At 40.1% G+C, this 23,378-nt stretch overlaps 2 protein-coding genes across 5 annotated transcripts; both read right to left on the bottom strand.

The window, feature by feature from the left end:
• Positions 1-176: 176 nt before the first annotated feature.
• On the bottom strand, positions 177-6,807 carry LOC113024531 (zinc finger protein OZF-like). 3 transcript variants are annotated; one of them, XM_026171703.1, is made up of 8 exons: positions 6,437-6,807; positions 4,836-4,910; positions 4,246-4,368; positions 4,040-4,167; positions 2,860-2,921; positions 1,701-1,764; positions 1,153-1,434; positions 177-976 (listed from the first exon to the last, which is right to left on the bottom strand). In XM_026171703.1, the coding sequence occupies exons 1-8, from the start codon at positions 6,670-6,672 to the stop codon at positions 354-356; spliced, it is 1,593 nt and encodes a 530-aa protein (XP_026027488.1). In that variant the 5' UTR covers positions 6,673-6,807; the 3' UTR covers positions 177-353. The 3 variants fall into 3 exon arrangements, with proteins under 3 accessions (XP_026027488.1, XP_026027487.1, XP_026027490.1); XM_026171702.1 differs by having other exon boundaries at positions 4,040-4,170; positions 6,437-6,804; XM_026171705.1 differs by having other exon boundaries at positions 4,040-4,170; positions 4,836-4,939; positions 6,437-6,500.
• Positions 6,808-9,535: 2,728 nt separating this feature from the next.
• Positions 9,536-22,442, bottom strand: LOC113024524 (zinc finger protein 439-like). 2 transcript variants are annotated; one of them, XM_026171686.1, is made up of 12 exons: positions 22,074-22,442; positions 18,476-18,638; positions 17,951-18,378; positions 14,720-14,921; positions 14,379-14,431; positions 13,955-14,105; positions 13,784-13,870; positions 13,602-13,676; positions 13,403-13,489; positions 12,974-13,051; positions 11,104-11,346; positions 9,536-10,680 (listed from the first exon to the last, which is right to left on the bottom strand). In XM_026171686.1, the coding sequence occupies exons 1-12, from the start codon at positions 22,080-22,082 to the stop codon at positions 9,896-9,898; spliced, it is 2,361 nt and encodes a 786-aa protein (XP_026027471.1). In that variant the 5' UTR covers positions 22,083-22,442; the 3' UTR covers positions 9,536-9,895. The 2 variants fall into 2 exon arrangements, with proteins under 2 accessions (XP_026027471.1, XP_026027472.1); XM_026171687.1 differs by having other exon boundaries at positions 13,784-13,867.
• Between the last annotated feature and the right edge of the window lie 936 nt (positions 22,443-23,378).

Raw genomic sequence — 23,378 nt, 5'->3', positions numbered from 1 at the left:
TTGGCTGATTGTTTCCAAGGACAAAAAACAAATAACAGTGATATTTCTAGCTTCACTGGATTAAGCTTTTGGCTTAATGGCAAATCCTTGTATCAGATCCACTAAGTCTCCAATATCTGGAATAATCAACATTAAGTTTAAGAGTTTGTTAAGACTACAATTACAAAACACACAGGAACAATTATTAGGATTTATTGTCTTCACAGTTCTAGTCACATAACAGCAACTGTGCTTAAAAAACACATTACATTTACACTGCTTCTCCAACCACTTCAGAAATTTCTCTGTAGAGAGTTAAAGGTATATTATATAACAAAAATAATTTAATATTTTCTTATTTTTCTAAAATCCCATTATTGATTATTTACCACTATCAGCTGTTGTTTTGGTCTCCCCAGAGGTCTTGTAGCTTTTTTGGGCTTCTTGTTATGAGTCTTCACATGTGCTTGATAACCCTGATAATAATAGAAACACTTCCCGCACATCTTACACGTGTACGGGTTCTCTCCAGTGTGAACTCTCAGGTGGGCTTTAAGAGTATCTGCTCTGGAGTAACGTTTACCACAGATCGAGCACAGGTGAGGTCGCTCTCCAGTGTGAGTTCTGAGGTGCAACTTTAGATAGGAAGAGCGTGAAAACGCCCTCCCACACTGATCGCAATGGTAATTCTTTTCTCCGGTGTGAGTGAGCATATGTATTTTAAGCATTTTAGCCGTAGTGCAGTGTTTCCCACAGGCGGAACAGAAGAAAAGGGAATCTCCTGAGTGGAGCCGCATGTGGATTTTAACGCCATTTTCCTGTTTGAATCTCTTGCCGCAGTCGGGACATGCGTAGGGTTTCTTGTGAGTCTCACGGTGTTCCTCTAGCTGATGTTTCTCAGGGAAGTCCATTCCACACTCCCCACACACGTGAACTGTAGCAGGCGATTCTTTAGGCTCGCTCTTCTTTTGAACTAAGGTCCACTTTGGAAGCTCACCTGTGAGGAGGAACAAATACAGTGACTGATAGATACAGATGGGCAATTAAATAAAGAAGAAACATCGTGATACACAAGAGGAGAAACTCGACAGATGCTTTCATGAGCACAACTGAATTAATCACATGACTGCTTGTGGTTAAAGTGTCCTGAGCACAGCAGGAGGTTCCTCTCACCTCTGTGAACTTTCATGTGTGTTTTGAGGTTTCCACTCTGGGTGAATCCTCTCCCACATATAAAGCATTTGAAAGGTCTTTTTCCCGAGTGAATCACAAGGTGGCGCTGCAGTGCATTGTACCGAGGGAACACTCTACTACAGGTCTGACACTTGTAGATCTTCTTCGGTCTGCGAAGCGCCTGCGGCGGTTTTATCTCTTCTGTCTTGTAAGCGAGGCCGGTGTGCTCACTGGTGGATTCTGAACTCGCACCTAAAAATTCTCCTGAACAAAAATAAATACCTGAAAATAATAATATTCAGAACATTAGTGTGAGTATGGAAGGCATCGAGCACTAGCAGCAAAACTCTGTTTAGATTACTGCTGCATTAAAGAGATAAAAACATTCTTCTGATTCAATCACGCTTATATGCAAAAATCAAAACATCAAGAGATTTTTCTGCGACCTTAAAAATCTTTTATGGCCAGCAGAGGATATTTTTATGTGTCTTGTGGATCGGATCTTATAAAGAAAAAATATGACATCAAAATAAAATAGTCTAACTTACCTGTAGGTGCTGCTTCATGATCTTGCTCCCGTGTTTCAGCTCCGTGGCCTTCATTTGTTTTCCACTGTGAACACATGAAGTTTTAAACTGTCAGCATTTGCCTGAGCAAAGGCTCCACAGTGGAGTGGTTATCACATTTGCCCAAAAAACAAACAATGTCAGGAGGACTCACAGATCCTTTTGAGGTTGTGCATCTGGTACAAAAACTTCAACATGTAGAACTACTCGCTGTGGTGCGCTGCATGTTGAAGTTGCGGTACTTCAACATGTGGGTGTTTCCGAAAGGCACAATTCATTCTGGGTGATACATCTGGGTTTTGAACCGACATGCTCTCATATTTGCACAATACTCCAGGGTCTCCTCCTGTTAGGAGATACCCAAACCACTTTAACTGGCTCCTTTCTATGTGGAGGAGTAGCAGTATTGAATGACCGAGCTCCTTGCCCTACCTCTAAGGAAGAGCCCAGCCAGTCTTCAAAGGAAACTCATTGTGAAATGAGTTTAAATCGACACCTATGCTTTTACTTTCAGCTCTCCCCAATCTATCTGTGAACTGGTTCCAGAGCCTGAGCTATGGACTGAGGTGAGCTTGGCTACATCTAGTTGGTATCTCACAAAAGCGCCGGCTCCTTCCCCACCAGAGAGGTGACGTGCCACGTATCAGATTTGTAAGCCAAGGATCAGAGAGCCAGGGCCTCCGCCTCTGACTGCCACAGATCACCGAACACCTATGGCCTGCTCTGTGAGTTGTGGGCCCATAAGAGGATGGACCCACATCATCCTTTTTCAGGTTGAGCAACCAAATGCTTGTCCCCAAGCCTATACCCTGAGTCTGGATCCAGGTAAGACTTCAGTAAGCCTGTCCCGGGTACCCGGTTTAAAGTATAAAATAACAGGGATTATTTTGAACCATGAATCATTCCAAACTGTTCTATGAGAGTCCAATAATAAAACTTTGGAGCTTGTAATCACTGATAATAGTGTAGGTCCCTTTAAAAAGGTCCATCCTCTGAACAGACACATTAAAAATGCTGTGCAAAGGTTTTTAATGGATGTAGTTTTTCTGTGTAGCCCTGAATCACACCCCGCCTCCTTAAATAGGTGCACAGCTATCAACAGTTTAAGAAGTCTTAATCTATAAGGTGTAAATTTGCTCACTTGAAGGTGTTTGTTGGCAGCATTCCTTTCCTGGTTTCCAAGCTGATGATGAGGCCTGTTTCCTGTAGGAACAAATGACACAAAAATCAGCATAACATTATAGGCACCAAGTTACAGAGAAAATAATGACGACTTTGGTGTTTAACTTTTCTCCAGTGACTTGTGGGGATGTGTTGCCATCGTAACAAAGAAAACCTCAGGAGGATAGCACATGTCAACTTTTTTTTTTTTTTTTTGAGAAATCCACTATCAGCGCTGTTAACAACTACAACTTCTTTAAACTACAGCATATTTAAATAAACCGATTTGCTATAGTAATATTGTTTTACTCAATACTTCAAGCAAACATATTTTAAAAAGAAAAATTAAAGATATGTAAAAAACTTTGTCAGGTTACATTAACTCAAGGCCTACTTGCCTTTCCTGTGTAAAAGTGTTCAATAACATTTTTAAAATACTGGCTTGAACTCTGTCGTGAATAAAGAGGCTGAACCAACATGGCCCCAGTGTTTTTAATTCAGAAGCAGCATTACATGACAGAAAGCTGAAAATAATCCCCATTTATTGCATACTAGGACCCAGTGCACCCACTCAGCCCAGTGACTCTCTGAAACTGTAACTTCCTTCCTTTAAAGATCTGTTAAATATTCTTTTGATCTTGAGAAAACTTCACGGGGCGATCTCGATATGGCGACTTAAAAAGCTAAATTCTGACCCACTGCACGTGCTTGAAAGGCTTGTAACTCAGACTTTTTTTCATATTGTCAAAGTAACACTTATGCTAAAGTTAAAAGACAGAGTTGTCAGAGATTTACATAATCAGTGTGATCTTCCGTTGACTTTGTTCACTGTCTTATTTCAGAGTTGCTGCCAACTTTGAAATGACAAATTTACATTGTGGTTGCTAGGCAACAGCCAAAATGACCTGGGCACTCACATGCTAACAGCAGGTATAAGTAAGACTAGGTTTGTTTGGTGGATGCTGTACACAATATCTATCCTACAAATTGGTCCAAACAAAAACTAAGTTATCAGTGAAGACCAGGCTTCATAACGATCTGTTGATGCACCCGACCCAGAGACATTTATATAAAATCCTTCTAATCTCACACAACTGCTGCTGGTGTTTAAATCAGTCAGCAGTAAATAATGGATGCGGGATAACCAGTTTTGTCCTCACTCTGGACTTTCGTTTTTTCCATGCCCCCTGGCAGCTGCTCCATTGGCTCTGCAGTTTCATGTGAAGCGTCCCCTTTGCTGATAGACTCTGGAGCATCCGAGTGCATGTTAGTTTTACTGGCACTGCCACTGCTGGAGGAACAGGGAAGACAGTGAGAAAAATGAAACAACTTTTCATGAACCTGAACTTTTAAATGAAGGGCTTACTGAATGTATACTGGAGGGATGTAGTCCTCATCCTTATTGTCACTGACGCCATCCTCATCCTCTGATGTTGAAACATCTTTGTCCTCGCCCGGAGAACACACCCAGTTCTCTGCACGGTCAACACTACAGCAAAGGAAAACGAACATTATTTCAATGACTTATAAGTTGATGTAAATATTGTGTGTATGGGAATTACGATGAAATTGAAGTCATCATCAAGTTTGAGGGATGACAAATAGCTTTGCAGTTTTATGCATACTTGTTTTGGACAAGTTGACTTTTCACTCATTAAAAATAAGCATTCCATTTACGGTAGTGTGAAGTTGTCCAATTACATATGAGACCTTGAAAAATACAAGACTGTATAGAAAAACTTCTGCAATTCTGCTAATGTACTACTTTTTAAAAAACCGTAAAAGTCTGCAATTCATTCAGATTATGACTGTTTTATTGAACTTTGTCTGTCAATACAGGATCTAACTGTACAAGGTATGCATATATGTCTGACCTAGAAATTATAATCTGTGACAACAGTATAATTAATAAAAAAAAACAACTAATAAATACTATTAATAAAAAAAAACATATACCTTGACATTGAAACCTGAGCAGAAGGTTTTTCTGCTTCACTGAAACTCAGCTCTTCCTTTTCAAAGTCAGCATCTCTGCAGAAAATCAATTCATGGAGGTCAAACTAAAATCCAGAAAAATTACATCTGGTTACTAATTATTTAAATAATTGCACAAAAGCATAGTATGCAAGAGCTAACTCATAACATGGAAAACAAAAACATTATAACCTCACGTTTAGGCCTGGTAAACTCTCTCTTCTCTGTTCTAAATTTTCAATCACTCAGCATTTTACTTCTTCATAGGGTGATCACTGTCACACTACACGCTGAGGAAGGACAACTGTGTAGGAGGGATACCCACAATCCTTCACTTTGCATAGATAAATGCCCACAAATGGGGTCAGTTGATGTACTTTGAATTCTGCTTTACATAATGATGGCCAAAGCGTTAACGTTGAGGCTTCAAAATGCAATGTTCCAGAGCACTGGGTGATGTGCTTACATCCATCTTTGATATACAGTCTATGGTTACAAACAATTACCATATTACAGATTAAGTGTGGGAAAAATATTTATTTGAATAACAAACATTTGCACAATTAATCAAATGTATTGCGGTTAATGAAATATTTATGTGCCATTAATTTGAGTATGATGTCAACAACTCAAAAACTTTCTTAGACTTCATGATGTTTTTCCAACTTGATTCATGTTCATGTTCTTTTTCCTTTTTCCATTTATTGAAACACAACGTGAGTGCATAAGCCAGTGTACACCGGTCCCAAGCCCAGATAAAGGAGGGTTACATCAGAAACATACAGATAATAAAGAATGAGATTTCCATACAGAGGATGCTTAGGTGAAATGGAGGGAGATGATCCACTGTGGCGACCCCTAAAGGGTGCAGCCGAAAGAAGGAGGGCTTTTTTAATGCAAAGGAGACTATTAGGGCTGGGTATCGTCACTAATTTCTAGAATAGATTCGATTCCAATTCACAAGGTCCCAAATCGATTCGATCCTCGATTCGATTCAATTCAATTTGCATCTGGGAAATTTTGCCTCAGATAGTCAGAAACATAATTCAGATCAGTACATTTACATATTTCTGTATCTATAAAAAGGAAGCTGACACTTGCAAGACTTTATCAAAGGTGTAATCATCACAGCAGATGCCTTTGTGTCAAATTAGCTGAAGATAAAACACAGAAAAACATGAAGGTGATTTTCCTGGCTTGGGATTTTATAAAAATATTCTGCAGTACATCAAAAACGAAAGAAAACCATTAATCAACATATGATTAATGGTTAGGTTCACTCAGCTTTAGCTCAGTGAACCTATTTCTAAAGCTCATGCTGCTCTTTATTCACATCTTGTAGCTCCACATGTATGATTTGGCAGTTTTGTTTTGTTTTTCACACCGGATGTCCTTCCTGACACAACCCCTCACACTCACGCGCTCATCACAAACCTCAGTACTGGGAACAAGCTAGCATTAGCCCACCGCAACATCACTCACAAGATATGCGTCATTTCAGTCAGTATGTTGTGTTTTATCTGAAGCAAAACGAAATGAAGCTGAGCTATTATTATTACCATTATATTTAGGGGTATTATTACCTGTCCAGCAGAAATGTCGCGAACTCTGCATCAGTTTTGAACCCTTTCAGTTCCCGTATCTCCCTCCACCTCTGAAAAGCGGCTCCGATGTTTATCCTGGCTTCATCTGACACTCCCTCCTCAACGCGCTCTTTGTCTGCGAGCTTTTTTCTCTTATTCTGCTGTGCCGTGTTTGATGTTATGAGGAACAGAGGAACGGGCTCTTCGTTTGATGTCTGAGCTTGCTCCTCAGCCATTGTGTTTGCAAACTTTTCCTGACGGTGCGATTAAAGAGAGCATGCGCGGAGAACAGGGGCAGCGGAGCGCGTTCACGATCAGCGTCTTCTTCGAGTGCGATATGAATGGTTTTTTTTTCTTTTTTAAAGTTCTAATATCTTTGTAATTACATGGATTTGATGTTAAATTTATGCAGTTATGTAGTTTTGTTTTTGCATTTAGTGAACAAATTAATAACGTTAGAGAGCTAAAATTGGGCAGTTTTTCTATTAATAAGAAGTGTATCATTATCCTGGAATGTTTTAAGCCAAATCAGAGATGGTGAGTGTTAGGTATTTTAGTACCATGGTAGCATTTACTGGATATTGTTTTATAGTGACATTATGCAGGAAAACTCTGTCATTCAATAAAGCCCCTTTGTTTTAGTTATTTTTCTCTTTGACCCAAGAATTGATGTGTGAGAATCACAGGCTGGTACAAGGTTGAAATACCACAGAGATCACTCCCTCAGCTACATTAGTTTCTTAATCTTTTAGGAGACGCCTGTTGAGGCCAAATGGTTTGTTTCAGATTTCACTAATGTAAGAACTCTTCGTTTTGTGCCTTGAAAATATGTCGCTGAGATAATCACAATTGTAGCTGAACTGATACACTACACAAAGGATGCTTCTTCACCCATGGGCAGGAAGACGCTGCCTTATCTTGGTCTGTACTGGTTTAAACTGATAATCTGCTGTCTCATGAATTTTACCCTCTATATAAACTGTTGTACTTGTGAATAAAGTTGAGTCAATTTGGGAAGACAACCTGAAGCAGTCTCTGTTTTCTTGTTCTCCCAAGCTGCTCCTGAGCTCGTACTAACACGCTGAATGGCATGCTTGAATATTACTTGAGAATATATTTGACTGTGTTACAGACTAAGGGACATTCTCTGCTGATAGGTGAAGGTACATTCTCTGCTGATAGACGTCCACGCCTCGAAGGAAGTCGATCCACGGATTAGGCCTTGGAAACCGTTTCCTTCAGTGAGGCTGGGAATTTTTTTTAAAATTTGGTCAGCTGATATGGAATGAGTCTGTGTTTTATTTATGTAGATAAGTGTGTGTGCGTTCTCAGAATATTTATTGTATTCCTGTTACTGACAATAAGACCCCAAAAGTATAACTGTGTGGTGATTGCACTGTAAAAGTAATAATCATAAAACGCAATTAGCCAATCATGTCGCCACAGCTTGCATTTAAGCATGTACACATCATGAGGAAGAAAGGCGATTTAAGTGACTTCGAACCTGGTAAGATTGTTGGGGCCAGACATACTGGTCTCAGTAAAAACTACTCATCTACTGTGATTTCCCAAACAGCCATCTCTAGGGTTTACAAAGAATGGTCAACTAAAGAGAAAATATTCAGTGACCAGCAGTTCTCTGACTGAAACTATTGTGTTGATGTCAAAGCTCAGAGGAGAATGGTCATACTGATTCAAGCTGGTGGGAAGGCAACAGTAATTAAAATAACCACAAATTACAACCAAGGTATGCAGAAGAGCATCCCCGAACCTTGACGCACAAGGGCTACAGAAGCAGAAGACCACAATGAGTGCCAGTCCTGCCAGCTAAGAGCAGGAACTGAGACTACAGTCCAAAGAGGCTTCCCAAAGTTGGACAATAGAAGACTGGGAAAATATTGCCAAGTTTAATGAGTCATAGCTTCTGTTAACTAGGGATGGGTATCGTTTAGGTTTTATCCGATACCGGTGCCAAATCGGTACTTTTGAAACGGTGCCGGTGCTCAAACGGTGCTCAAACCGGTGCTTAAAGAATGGAGAACACAAAATTGGTCCAAAAACCTCTCATGTTCAGCTGGTTTTTTGTAAAAAGATAACAATGTTAGCCTTTTCTGCAGCTATGGGGCATATATGGTATCACTCTTGGCTGGAAGCAGTGCTTAAACAATGGAAAAAACACAAACTTTGTCCAAAAACCTCTCATGTTTAGCCGTTTCCCTCTTTTTCTTTGGTCATTTTAGCCTTTTTGGCCAGGGTGAAGGGAGTATCTGCCATCAAACAAGAAGACAGCCGCATGTAGCTATGATGAGATTTGCTAGTTCACTACCTGCATTAATGTAATAACGTGGTGAGCCTACTCAACGTAAATTACACACAAACAACATTAAGCTACTCACGCAGAGAAGCACGGCTGCTGCTGCATCATCATCCTCATCACATCTGCTACACTGGCAGGGCTAGGGGCCAGGACTCTCCTCTTCGTGTTTTTGGGGGATGCTGCTAAATCTGGGTCCGATAACAGGCACCACACCCGCAGTAGATGCGCTCGGTGTGAGGTCTCGCAGCAAGCTATCAAATACGGCGCATTTCTCGGCTTTTAAAAAAAACGCTATGCGTCGCCATGTGTTTCATCGGATTCGAGGTGTTACCTCCTTTGACAGTATCAGCTTAAAGCACTTGTTGCTGCTGAGTTTGCATATTTTGCTGTGAAGTACAGCCAGACCTTTGACCGCTTCGCCGTGGGCATTTTTAATCTGTAGCTCTGCTCTAAAAGAACGAAAGTACCTGGACCCGCCTACTATCCTTGGAAACGTAAAATGATTGGCTAGAAGTGTATCACAGCTCAGGGAAAAAAAGCACCGAAAAAGCGCACCGAAATGTGCGCTGCTTTTCGGTCTGGTTACTACCGTTTATGTCAGAACCGGTGCCATCATGGCACCGGACACCGGTACCCATCCCTACTGTTAACTCATCCCTGGCTCACCCACTGAGCCAAACCGGCACCCTGGCTGGTGGAGCTTTTGAGAGAAACCATCTGTCTAATTCGGCCTGTAGCCTGATATGAAGATGCCATATCAAATACAGAAAACAAACAATCTCTGTTTCTTAAAAATGTCTGTATTCCATCAACATGGATTTTAAAATATCAAGGATATAGTGCATGATCTTTTTTTAAACATTAATTAGTATTTGGCATGCAGGTTACAAAGGCACTCAAATTTATACAGATGAGCTACAAGTGGTGGTAAATAAAAACATAATTAGAAAACATGGATAGAAGAAAAACCCACACAACAAACTGTCAAACTCTTGGCAACCCACAGGAAGTCTGTGGTGTACATTTTTTAGACACAGTAATCATCTTTTCTGCAGCTGTGAGGAATGGAAGGAAGAAAAACACAATTTACTGCAATACTTTCAAACACGGTTAACAACAAAAATTCATTGATAGATTAAGTGTTAGATGTCAAGCCTGGCCTGCTGTTTTGGTCTACCAAGCTGTCTGGTTGGCCCGATGCGTCTTCCAGCATGTGTGCGTTGATGCTGCCGAAGGCCCTGACGATAAATGAAACTCTTCCCACAATCCCCGCACTCGTAGGGTCTCTCTCCGGTATGAAGTCTGTGGTGCACCTTCAATTCCTCTGCTCTGGAGTAGCCTTTTCCACAAATGCTACAAATGAATGGCCTGTCTTTAATGTGGGTCTGGTAATGCGCTGTTAGGTAAGAGTTAATCCGAAATGTCTTCCCACAAATGGAACATGCAAACGGTCTCTCCCCGGAGTGCTGCATTTCATGCAGCTTGAGGGAGGAGGCAGTATGGAATCCTTTGCCGCACTGAGAGCAGAGGAACGGTTTCTCCCCAGTATGGATGCGCTGATGGATTTGAATGTAACTCTCGTTAATGAACCTCTTGCCACAGTCGGGACAGGAGTAGGGCTTCTCCTTGATGTGGGTCTTCATGTGTTCTTCCAGCTTTTCTTTTTCACTAAACTGAATGCCACAGCGGCGGCAGAAGAGAAGAGGTGGTGCGCCGGGCTTGATGGGGCCTGATTCAGAGGCTGTCTGAGTGTGTGAAGTGATGTGGTGTGCTTGCAAAGCTGAATGACTGTCACAGTCTTTTCCACATTCCAGGCAACGGAGGGATGATCGAATCCTGGACTCGCCAGGCAGGGATTTTAAATATTCAGAGAGTTCTGACGCTATGGGATTCACCTCATCATCAAAATCCACAGCACCCTTACGACCTACAGAGAAGTGGAAGATTCAAACCATGTTTTACTCTTTTGCTTTGAGGTATAACAACCTCTGCAGTTCATAGAAGTTTAGGCTTACCTCACTTTTACATTGGGGTAAAAGTGCAAATAACTCAGGTCATAGGATTAACAGGTAGGAGATCAAAACTTAAATTGGTTAATTATTATATACTAATCATTACAATTTTCCTAGTTAATGACCAAGACAAATCTATCAGCAGTATAAATGGCAAATGCTGCTTTGAAAAACTATAAATCATGCATCTTCAGTTCCAAGATAAAAATGCATTTGGAGCAAATAAAACACAGTGCCAATGTTAAAAGTAGTGAAAGATGCCACCATTGTATTGCAACAGTGCAATGCAATGCTTCTGGCTTGTCAAGTATTATATTTGCGTTGTTAGCAGCTCTCACCTAAGTGGACTTTGTAGTGCGTTTTGAGATTTCCCTTCTGGTTAAAACCACGGCCACAGATGGAGCAGCAGTACGGTTTCTCTCCTGTGTGGATCAGCTCATGCCGCTCTAGTTTGTAGGCATGTGGGAATTCTTTGCCACACACTGAGCAGTGGTACTCCATTTTTTCTTTGGGTTTCTTCAGGAGCTCAGGAGGTATTTCAATTGGTACACAGATCATCTTTCTGCCAGGGCGCTTCTTGTCTATGGAGATGGAAAACAAGAGGAAATTACAAGGTGAGGCTTCTATTTTAAAGCTCAAACATGACGTGTAGCTCACAAACTGAAGTCTTCTTCAAAACGATCTGTTCAAAGTCAAACCAATCCTACATATCTGACACCTACAGGAATGAAAAACAGAAGCAGCAACATTTTGGCCCGAAGATATTTATATACAGATCTCATTACCCCTACACTCATTATGCATATAAAGAAAGAGTAGAGACTCTAAAGGCCTGTTTCTGTTGCATGTTGAAGACATGTTCAGATAATATTCTGTCTTTAAATGCTTCCAAACTGTTTACACTGAAATTATCATTAGAAAGCTTATACTCTATACACTTGCCAGAATCTTTGTTTGATACATCTGTTCAACTGCTCCTTAATGCAAATATTTAATCAGCCAATCACATGGCAACAACTCAATGCATTTAAGTATGTAGACATCATCAAGAAGCCTTGCTGAAGCTTAAACCAAGCATCAGAATGGGGAAGAAAGGTCATTTAAGTGATTTTGAATGTGGCATGGTTGCTGGTGCCAGACTGAGTATTTCACAAGCTCCTGATCGACTGGGATTTATTACACGACGTGTATTTATTACACGGCGTGCTGCGGGGGAAAGCCTGTTCTAACGTTTGAATCTAAGGTTTATTTTTTAACACCTGGCGGCTCTTTTTTACTTCTCATCCGTAAAAAATCTGCTTTTTCACGTGATTCAGTTTATTTTGAAAAGTCTCAACAGGATCTTGAGCTTTATTGTGAAAGGTTTATGTGGAAAATAAACAAGCGGACATACGATGGTTTTACCATTGTTGTTGCTAACCACAACGCATAAAAACAGGCGCTTGTCCGTCCGTAGTGTGGTTATATTAAGTATAAGAGAAAGAGAGAACTTAATTAATATAGCCACTACAGTGACTTTCAAAAAGATGAAAAAATATTGCTGTAAACGGTTTATTTTGACACCACGAAACAAACAATAGCGTAAAATGAAACGTTAGATGTTTTTATATTGTCAGCCGATATATATCGTTATATCGAACAGCCCTAGAAAACATATCAAATGTCTTGAACTAAGGAAACGTATCATGTCAAGAAACATATTTCTTGAAATGATACAGTGGGAAACAGGGCTGTTTTTCCCACTGTGTATCATTCTCTCTTCTTTTAACAGAGTCTGGGAGCATGTGTGACCTGAGGTGAAATATGCAAGGCCTTCCCTCAAAACGATTTCTGGATGGGAGCGTAATTTGCTCTAAAGCCTGTTTATACCTTTCAGCACTGATGGTGCCCTTCCAGATGCACAAACTGACAATTCAACAGTTACTAATGCAGCCACATAGCATCACAGCAGGCTTTAAAACTGAGAGCTGATAACAAGCTGCCTGGTCCCTTTCCCTTAGTCCAAAGGACGTGGCATCTATATTTTCCAAAAGAACTTCATATTTCAATTTGCCTGACCACAAAAATTTTTCCACTTTTCCTCGGTCTTTTTTTAAATGAGCATTGAACCAGAAAAGCTTTTCTGGGTTTTCAGAAAACACCATTTTAGTACCTCAGCTGAACACTGAGCTGGTTATTCACTGATTAGGTAATTTTATTATTTCTTACCTGGTGAAACAGCCATGTTCTCTGCTTCTGCTTCACCAGATGTTTTGGTATCTTTCCTTTGTCTATACGGTCGCTTTGCTGTTGAAAAAATTAAGTCATAGATTTTAAGAATCACAGCATATAATTCAAATTCAAATTTTATTTGTCACACACACACAACCATACACAGTATGACATGGGGGTGAAATGCTTGTAGCTGTACAATGCCCGACCATTAAATGACAGAAGAAAAGTTTTACAATATTTACAATTTACAGTTTACTACAAAAATTTACAAATTAACTTAGGAATTTACAGTAAAGAATGTGCAAATAGCAGAAGAGATTATAAAGATAAGGATTATAAATTATAGGAATTATAGGATATAAGCAAATATCTGAAGTTTGGACGTAATATTTTAGGGGCAGGCTTATTTTTTTCTTTTCTTACCAGCAGCACGGCGGGTATTTTTTGAGTTTAATTCTTCCGGTTCTGCTGCTGCATGCAAATTTCTCTTTCTTCGGGTACGCTGTGATACTTTAAGATAAAGAAAAAGACTAATTATGACTTATGAAGTCATAATAACGTAACTTCAGAGTAGTTAACATACGTTAAGCTGCAGTAGAAAACACAAGAATCACTCACTGACCTCCTGCATCTGCCTCTGAGTCTTCAGCTGGCAACAGTGGACTTCGAGAAATCTTTCTTCTGCCTCTTCGTTTTGCTTTCGGATGAAGAAAAAAGCGGAAAAGAAATCTATTACACTGATGGTCTCCTTCCATCTCTTCTGAATGTGCCACGAGTGCTACCTTTTTACTTCATGTCACTCACCAGCATTTGCAGGAACATCTAGCTCTGTGTCTGAGTTCTCCACATACACTACTGGAACCTTTTTAGTTCTTCTTGGTCTTTTTTCTGCTAACAAGTGCAAAACAAAATAACCTCAGGACCAAATGTGATGATTATTTAACAGTTTTTTGGTTTTCCTTCACTTGTGTTTACCACAGTATGAGGGGGAGGCAGCATTCATCTTTGCCCCTATTGTTTTTTCCTCTGCGTCCTCCCTTTCTTCATCTTCCCCCACAGAAACAACCTCCATGATGAGCGTCGGGCTGCTGCTGTCTCTCTGGCTTTGGCCTCGCAGCTGAGACTCCTGCATGATCACAATCATTAAAAAACATCAGAAGCCCACCTGTAAAGTCAGTTTTTAAACTACTGTATGTACAACATCCCAACTATTCAGTGGCAGTAGGTGTGTGTAGGGCAGGAGGCAAAGAGTGGTGCTGCAGATGCAAATGAGCAATTTTGATTTGATTTATGACACCAACAGTCGACACTACAAGACTAAGCACTCCCGTGGTGACTGAGATGCAGTAATTACCCAATCTTAGACATTAAACTGATAAACTGTGTTAAAATGAATTACCTTGCTAGGCGGAGGACCTGCTGAGCAATCAGAGCCTCGGTCAGAGCTGCCTGCTGTAAAAATCAAAACAGTTACCTTAGGTTAAAGAAAAAACTGACAGTCTGCAATCCAGACAAAGAAGGAATGTCAATGTAGTGATAAACTAAATGCAAACTATGAGTGCTGTGAGTATCTGGGAAAGATTATTAATGCATTTCTTCTGTTATTTAAGATATTCTTTAGCCAATAAGCTTACAAATTCACATGAGAAACAGAATCAAGGAAGGACCCTTGTGTAAATAAATGAGTATTGTTTGCAGAAGTCGTGGGTTTTCATTAAACCCGCGGTGCTGATAACTCACCAGAATCCCATTCAACCACTTCTCCATCAGAGTTGATTAATCCTCCAATCTCTTCATCTTGTTCCTCTTCTTCTTCCTCGCCCACCTCCTCCTCCTCCTCCCCTGCATGCAGTCTTACAGTCAAATGTAGCGTTTGATCGTTTAAGTTTTCAGATGCCATCTTGAGCCCGCGTGACTTCGGGTGCTCACGTTTAGGAGAATTCTAAAAACAGAAAACAGAGCTAAAAGGAATTCACGACGTCAGAGCACATCTGTCACAAGGAAGCGAAGAAGCTACTGAATGACAAAGTTATCTGCAGGTTCTGGACAATGAAACAGTTTTTGTCATGTTTACTCGTTACACCACTACTGGTGGATTTCAACTGAAACAATCAAGACTGAAGTACAGACCTGCAGATTTAATTCAGGGGGTTTAAACCAAAGCATTGCATTAACCATGTAGAAATTATAGCCATCCAATTTTATACATTGTTTCCCATTGTCAGAATCTAAGAGCAAAAGGTCCATTATGTTGTTATTCCATGACAAATTAGGCAGATAAAGTTTCTGGAGTTGTTTATCATTGTTGAATTTGTATTTGCTATCCTTTTATTTGAGTCCAAAAGGGAAAAATGGCCAGCGCTACGCCTCAGCCTCCTGATAGATACACTTATGAGACGAATCCTTTCCTTGGTTAAGGCAAACAACTTCTGCCTACATGAATGCAGTGCAGAGGGTTTACAGAAAGGTGCAAACCACTGCTTACACTCACGAACAGGAAGACGAAATCAGCCAGAAAACATCAAAATGAGTCTCCACAGTTCCGAAAAAAAAGCTTTGAGTGAAACTTAGCTCAACTGGTACCAGAATGATAGGAAGAGAAAAGTATGGAAGAGAGAAGCAGCTCATGATCTGAAGCATACCACATCATCTATCAAACAATGATGATGGTGGAGACAATATTACGAGACAATATTATGGCATTAACCAATGTAAGCAGGTGATTACTGATAATGTGACCGCTGATAGAAGGGGCAGGATGAATTGTGATGTGTGCACGGCTACACTGTCTGCTCAGATTCACCCACATGCTGCAAAACTGACTGAACAGTGCTTTACGGTGTAAATCATTAATACTCAAAGCAAAGTGCAAAAGCAACCCAAATGTTTTTCAATGCAAATAAATGAAACATTCCTCAATGACCAGATTGAAACAAAGAGACCTACAAACAACCAACACCCGTAGGTGTCTGCAGTAAAGGCCAAGCAGAGCCTCTCAAGGAGGAAACACAGCATTTGGTGATGTCCGTGGCTGCCAGACTTCAGGCAGTCATGACTGCAAAGAATTGTTATCCAAGTATTAAAAACAACCATTAAATTTAGGATTATGTTAGTTTGTCAAATGATTTTAATCCTGCATTTCTTAAAGTTAAAGACATAATTTTGTTAAACTTCTTGAATTAAAGCTAAAACTCTGCACTTCAATCACATATTGAATGCTTGATTTCAAATCCAAAGGCAAAACTGCAAAGAATGTGTCACTGTCCAAAAACACCGGACCTCACTGGACCGACTGAAACAAAGGGCCTCACACAAAAACAACTTCCTATTCTCATCCTCTGCCCTAACGCATGTGACATTTCAAATTGGAGCCATCAAACATTCAACTGCAAAAACGCCAAGATTAATGAAGCCTCTTAGAGAGTAGCTGCATATTCGTGGAAAGTCATCATTAGTATTTTGAACCCAAAGGGCCAGATTTATGAGCGTGTTACGTCAGCGTGAGCTGGGTTTTGGAATAAAAGGAAAGTGTTCTCTGTATTTACACACAGTGCAGTGACAATACTGCATGTAAGAGGTGGGAGTTAATATCCCAACGTACAAAACATAGCAAGAAGAATATAAGTGCACAGATTTTCCAGCATTACCACTAATTTAAATATAACAAAATGCATGTCTTATTTATACAACTAACCACACTTATCACTGCTGTTTTCTCCCATCTAACCCAAAAGATCCAATTTTAGTTTCAAAAGTTAAAAACTATAAAAAGCAGTCTCACACTGGGGAACTTCCAAGTCATGCAGTCAAAACTTAGGACAAATAAGCATTTTATTTCTAAATTTTAAGGGGAAAAAAGGTAAAAAAAAAACAAGGTCTGAAAAATAGTGGGAAATTCAAAATTCACTTTGTTTTTATACAGCTTCCAACAGAGCAGCACTACACCGTGACATTAAGAAGCAATCACTTACAGCATAGGTGTCAAACTCTGGCCCGCGGGCCAAATTTGGCCCGTAGCCTAATTACATTTGGCCCGCGAAGCCACACCAAATTACTATTAGAGCTGGCCTACTGGTATTATATAGCTAATATATATATTGTTTAGAATTAAGCTTTGCTTGTTCCATATTCAGTTTTTTAGCAAAATGTGTTTGAGTCCATAAGAAAAGATTCATTCTTATATCTGGAGGAATAAATATATTTCAATAAATATTAACGTTAGCCCGCGACTTTGTTCCAGTTTTGAATTTTGGCCCACTGTGTATTTGAGTTTGACACCCCTGACTTACAGAGTTTAAAAAAAGGGCACGAGAGAATTAAAACTGAAGAAAACACTGAGGATTTCTTCTAGCAACATTTTCTTGTACTTAACACAGCAGAGCTGGACCACTCTTGGTAGGGGAAAATTAAAAGCTACATTCTTTGAGTCAGTCTTAAAACAACATGTCATTCCTTTAGTATGCGCCACACAAAAACATCCCTTCCTAAAGTGTTTATAATGTAAGCAATGTTACGAAGTCCTCATCTTATCATCGTCCCTCCACTGCAGTCAAAAACGTAAAATATCAAAATATAGATTTCTTCCAGTTAAAAGGGAGTTTTTACTCCTGACTGTCACCATGTGATCGTGTCTAGCAGATTGTCAGATCTAAACCTGTGAGATCTAAACTGATTTGAGACGCACAGCACAAGGACTGATTCTGTACTCATATTCAAAAACAACAGAATGTGATCTTTTAATGGGCAGCATGAACACGAGGGATGAGTTTTAATGGTCACATGAGTTTTAAGACCCGATCTTTAAGAACAAACATGTACACCTTCCTGCACGAGGCCGACTGGGACATTATAAATGCATTCACGAATAACACATAAATAAAATTTAGTAAGCTAGATGACTAAAAAAAACAAACAATGAAAACTTCATGTGTTGATCTTTTCATAATATCTACAAAATCTAAAACAACATACAGTTTGGCAAGGTGCTGACGTTTCGGTCTGCTGTAGCTCTTCTTCTGTGTGTAAAGATGCTCTCTGGTCTCGGTCCCAGCGCTCCTGATGGGATTTCACGTTCCTTTTGTGACCGGGGGTCATGTCCCGTCCTGGACAGGAGAGGGGATTCTCTCCTGTGTTATTGCACTGATGTACAGTCACGTTTCCTGATGCCTTCCCACATTTGCAGGAAATCTGCGGTTTCTCATCGGAGCTCGCGAGCTTGTGTCTCTGCAGGCTCTCTGTGGCAGGGCAAGGCTTCTCAAACCGTTTCTCTGCTGCACATCCTCTCTGGGGTTTCTTTACGCCATATGAAGCAGAGCTCTCCACGCCACTCGCTTTCTGGTGGGGAAGGCAGCCGTCTACAGAAGCATCCTCTTTTTCTCTCTCTGAGCTGAGGCTCTCATCTGCGTTTAATATATAAAAAAGGTGAAAAATCACAAAGAGCAACAATGTGTGTATCATGTAGTGAAGAGAAGCTATAATTCAAGATTCTCCACTCACTATTCTCACTCACAGTCCAGCCATCCTCTTCCTCTTTGATGATTACTCGGATCTCTGGAATCTCACAGGTGTAGTCGGGGCTTGCTGGTGCTTTTTTGGGGGAAGACTGGTCACTGCAGTTTTCATTCAGACTCAGTGATAAAGGATCTTGAAGTTCAGGATCCTATTAAGATATCAAACAGAAGGAAAAACAGGTCATCTCTCTACAACAGCTCAAGTTTCACACAAGAAAAAAGAGCTGCTATATAAAGCCATCAGAAGTTACTGTTTATTTTTATATTACGCCTCTGTCAGTGCACCCCAGGGTGGCTGTGGCTACAATGTAGCTTGCCACAAACCAGTGTGTGAATGTGTGTGTGAATGGGTGGATGACTGGTTGTGTAAAGCGCTTTGGGGTCCTTAGGGACTAGTAAAGCGCTATACAAATACAGGCCATTTACAATAACTTAATCATTTTGAATACTTTTACTTGACATAATACAGCAGTTAAACATCCATTTTGGTCAATTATAAAACAGATAACAACTTTATACTTTCATCAATAAAGTGCAACTTATACATTTTGTAATATCCATCCATTCCTTTTCAGGGTCGCGGGGGGTGCTGGAGCCTATCCCAGCTGTCATAGGGCGAGAAGCGGGGTACACCCTGTACAGGTTGCCAGTCTGTCGCAGGGCTAACACACAGAGACAGACAACCATTCGCACTCACATTCACATTCTATGGGCAATTTGTATTAATCAATTAACCTATCCCCACAAGCTGCATGTCTTTGGACGGTGGGAGGAAGCCGGAGTACCCGGAGAGAACCCACGCAAACACGGGGAGAACATGCAAACTCCACACAGAAGGACCCCGGCCTGATGGTGGAATTGAACTCAGGACCTTCTTGCTGTGCGGCAACAGTGCTAACCACCGTGCTGCCCCATTTTGTAACAGGCTCTTCAATGCAAACATTAGAAGAGAGAGCGATGACACTCAAACAAACCTAGATTAAAAAGTCAGCGAACATTTTGAGCAGCTTTTATCAAATTTCATAACTGACCTTATATCTGCTTTTATGGCTAACTGACCACTGAAATGAGGTTAAGTTAATTTAATTTAGGTAATGCTTCAAAATATCTGCCCAAATGGATACCCAGAAGCATTTGAAGATGACTGTAATGTAAGTGATATTGCATTTTGTCAAGTGATTACATAATATGGCGTTACATCCTAGACTCGAGAGTTCAGGTTAAACAAGTAAAACTACTTAGATTAATGACGGCAAGAATAAAAAAAACTCTTACCACTCTTACAACATCTAATTGATACGCCAGTTTTAGCAAATTTACACTGGCTCCCTGTAAAATATCGTATTGATTTTAAGATTCTTTTACTTACTTTTAAAGTTTTAAATAATATGGTGCCTAGTTATTTAAACGAACTCCTCAACATGTATGACCCCAAAAGAGCAGTGAGATCATCTATCCAGTTGCTCTTAGCACAACCAAGGTTTCGATTGAACCATAGAGGTGATCGGGCCTTCGCAGTAGCAGCACCCAGACTCTGGAATAATCTGCAAGGAGGAGATTCGTACTTCAGAGTCTATTCAGTCGTTTAAAATGCATCTTAAAACTCACTTTTTTTAACTTTGGCTTTTAATTCGAGTACAGTGCGAGTACCATCGGGCCTGTTTTATGCTTTTATTGTTAATTCACTGTCTTCTTATTTATCTGCATTTGTTTCTAATTTATTTATATTTGGTTCTCTGTTGTTTTCTCTTGTTTTTAACCGATGAAACACTTTGGTCAACTCTGTTGTTTTTAAATGTGCTATACAAATACATTTTGTATTGAATTGAATAAACATCTGATATAATATGTTCTAGAGCCCGGCTGATATAAGATTTTTAAGAACAATACAGAAACCGATATTTGGTGCTTTTAAAAATCTGATATAAAAGCTGCTTTTTCTGTCAGACAGATGAAACACAGAGATTATATGTTGTGATTTGTTATTTATGAGTCCTTACTAACATAACCATCTTGTTTTATTGTTATAACAAGTCGTGGATAACTCGATCTGCTTTGATGGCTGCCGTTCCAAACACGTTACCAACATAGACGTTTCAGAGTGCCCCCTGTAGGACAAATTATGCAACATCAACAGTAACAACATAACTGAAATATGTCTCTTCTTGTATACTTCTCGTTAAGTGCAATACTGATATACTGGTACTAATACTGTGTAATGTAAACATTATATAATTGTGCATTAATTATATAATATAAAGAAACAATACACCTGAGCCACAGGCTGTAACCGCACACACCACGAAAAGGAAATCACCTCAAACATAAACTCTAAAAGTTCACTTTTTGTTTTTTGAACACAGATGATGAGCACACAGCCTCGATATGACAATGTTAGAGTACATTTAGCAGATATATTATGAAACATGTTAAAACTGGCCTAAAATCAACCAACCATCATCAACGAAACAACCACCAGTGAATCCCATTTAACTAGTTACCTTACTAATTTAACGTTTATATGTCTTTAACAACCATACCAACCAACAAAATGTCAAGAAACGTATTAAATATGCATTAAAATTACCAAATAAACTCGAGCATGAACTTGAATTGATTTGTATCCCAGCCTAAAAAGTTTAACTGACCCGTTTAACTGGACGTATGAACGACTTCAAGAATCTGCTGTTAGTTTCAACGTAACCCCCCCCTAAATACTGTACGCTCCAAATATTGCCTCCCCCCCCTTCTCAATTAATTTAGGCTGATGAGGCTACCAAGTGGACTGCACACACATAATTCCCGACGACCCGGACCAACTCACATAAATGTAATGTGGTCTGTATTATTCCACCCTGGTAAAATTATAACCTTTCCTACCATAAAGCATTCATGCAGGATAATGTTAAACTTCTGTTTTAAGTGCTGCAGAATATTTTCTAACACAGTCTGAAAAATTAACCTGGATTTATTCTGATAGTTATATATTAGTGTCCGGGAAAAGAAAAACGCTTTCTCAAGTTTCTAAATTCACAAAAGTAAAAATATTTCTCTTATACAATTGTAAAATGAAAACAATCCATTTCAAGAGATTTAGATTTAGTTTAATAGTTTAGCAGCAAGTTCTGTTTAGACCTTTCTTGGGTTCCAAGAGTCAGCAACCTGAACAGCCTTTCAAAATAAACTTGTTTTGTCTCGTTTGCTTGCGTTATCCCCTGCAGGAAAATATTCTTGACTATTTCACTTGGCCGCTGAATATATGCCTCCACGTCTCCATCAGTCAGTCGCAGTGTATAAGTCATTGTACTATCGTAATGAATGCAGCTCTGCCTTGTTTAATAACAATTACCGTTTGCTAACCAGCTAGCTTTAAAGCTATAATGACATAATTGGTTCTGTGCATGAACGTAAGAAGGTTAGCATCAAGTCCACACCGGTGCACTCTCAAGTAATACGGTGTCCCTGACCTACGAGGATAACCTGTTTACGACGTGCATTTACCTAACTGGTTAACTACAGCAGCTACAGCAAACTGCAGCCAGCTGCACAGTAACAGCCTGAAAGCAGCTACGCTGTCACGTTACCTCAAACATAGTGCGAGGTCGGAGCCGACTGTGAAGGATGTCATAGGAGAAACAGGGCTACACACGGGGTTAAGTACAAGCGTTATTCCGGATGGGAGCAGCTGTCATGAACTAACCGTGCACTCTGTGCTAGCTAAACTGTGTTGCGCCACCACTTTTTTCCTTTTTTTCTTTTAAACAGCGGTTCTTCTTCTACTCCGCCTCCTCCTCTTCTTCTTCGACGCTGAAATTGCTGCTGCTGAATTACTGCCTCCCCGTGATTACAAGGTGTGCATCTCTACAGACAGATGACAAAATTAAATATCCATTTTCTGCCCTCCACTTTTTCAGACATCTTTCCTATTCTCATTCTTCTTCCGGCTGCTTCCTTTAGGGGTCGCCACAGCGGATCATCTGCCTCCATCTCACCCTATCCCCAGCATCCTCCTCTGTCACATCCGACATACCCCAACCCTTCACCACATCCTTCTTTTTATTCCTCCTGACTGCAGCTCCATCTTCAGCATCCACTATCCCCTCCTGTGCGCATGCCATCCTTGCGTCTCTAACTTTTTCCCCAAACCGCTCAGCCTGAGCTGTCCCTCTGATGTCTAATCCTGCCTATCCTCATCACTCCCAGTAACAATTCGGGCACCTTCAACTCTGCCACCACCAGCTTCACCTACTGCTTTTTTGTCAATGTCTCCAAACCGTATATTATAGCAGGTCTCATTACCATCTTAAAAACCTTCCTTTTAACTCTTTCACTTCTGCTCCCTACTCATTATAGATCACAATGTTGTCTGCAAACATCACAGTCTATGGAAACTCCTGCCTGATCTCATCAACCTGTCCATCACCATAAGCAGTCACACTGAAAGTGAAATAGATATGCAAATATGCATATTTACTTCTTTCCTGATAATTTATTACTATTATTTCCTGCTGCACACTTGCAGACTGAAATGTAGCCTGTTGAAATATGTGAGGTAAAACCCTTTCCCTGGTTCACTGACGAACCATATTTCTGATTGTTTCCAAAAGCTTTCCTACTTGACAATAATATTTTATGACCCCCAATTCCTAAAAAGCTGGGATGCTGGGTCAAATGTAAATAAAAACAGAACACAAAGATTTGAGAAATCCTATACACCCATATCTTCTTCATCAGAGAACATTGAAAACATTAGCATTTCATTTGTAATCTGATAGCAGACTTTGGGCGTGTTGGTGCAAAAACACGTGTATGCCTCTCAAACTACCATCTTTTGTGTTTTTTGTAGATTTCACTAAAGAAAATGCAACAAATGATGTGTTTTTCGTTTT

The sequence above is a fragment of the Astatotilapia calliptera genome, chromosome 6 (assembly GCF_900246225.1).
Source record: "Astatotilapia calliptera chromosome 6, fAstCal1.2, whole genome shotgun sequence".
NCBI classification, from domain to species: domain Eukaryota; kingdom Metazoa; phylum Chordata; class Actinopteri; order Cichliformes; family Cichlidae; genus Astatotilapia; species Astatotilapia calliptera.
This window is presented reverse-complemented; position numbering and strand designations above follow the sequence as displayed.

Bases quoted from the DNA above. Each gene is read 5' to 3' on its own strand.
- LOC113024531 (XM_026171702.1), bottom strand. From the start codon at position 6,672: ATGGCTGAGGAGCAAGCTCAGACATCAAACGAAGAGCCCGTTCCTCTG. The intron at 1,765-2,859 runs GTGAGCAAATTT...ATGTGTTCACAG, and splicing joins CTGCCAACAAACACCTTCAA to TGGAAAACAAATGAAGGCCA. The intron at 1,435-1,700 runs GTAAGTTAGACT...TATTATTTTCAG, and splicing joins TCATGAAGCAGCACCTACAG to GTATTTATTTTTGTTCAGGA.
- LOC113024524 (XM_026171686.1), bottom strand. The intron at 14,432-14,719 runs GTGAGTTATCAG...TGATTTTTACAG, and splicing joins AGTGGTTGAATGGGATTCTG to CAGGCAGCTCTGACCGAGGC. The intron at 13,052-13,402 runs GTAAGAAAAGAA...TTTTTTCAACAG, and splicing joins AAATACCCGCCGTGCTGCTG to CAAAGCGACCGTATAGACAA.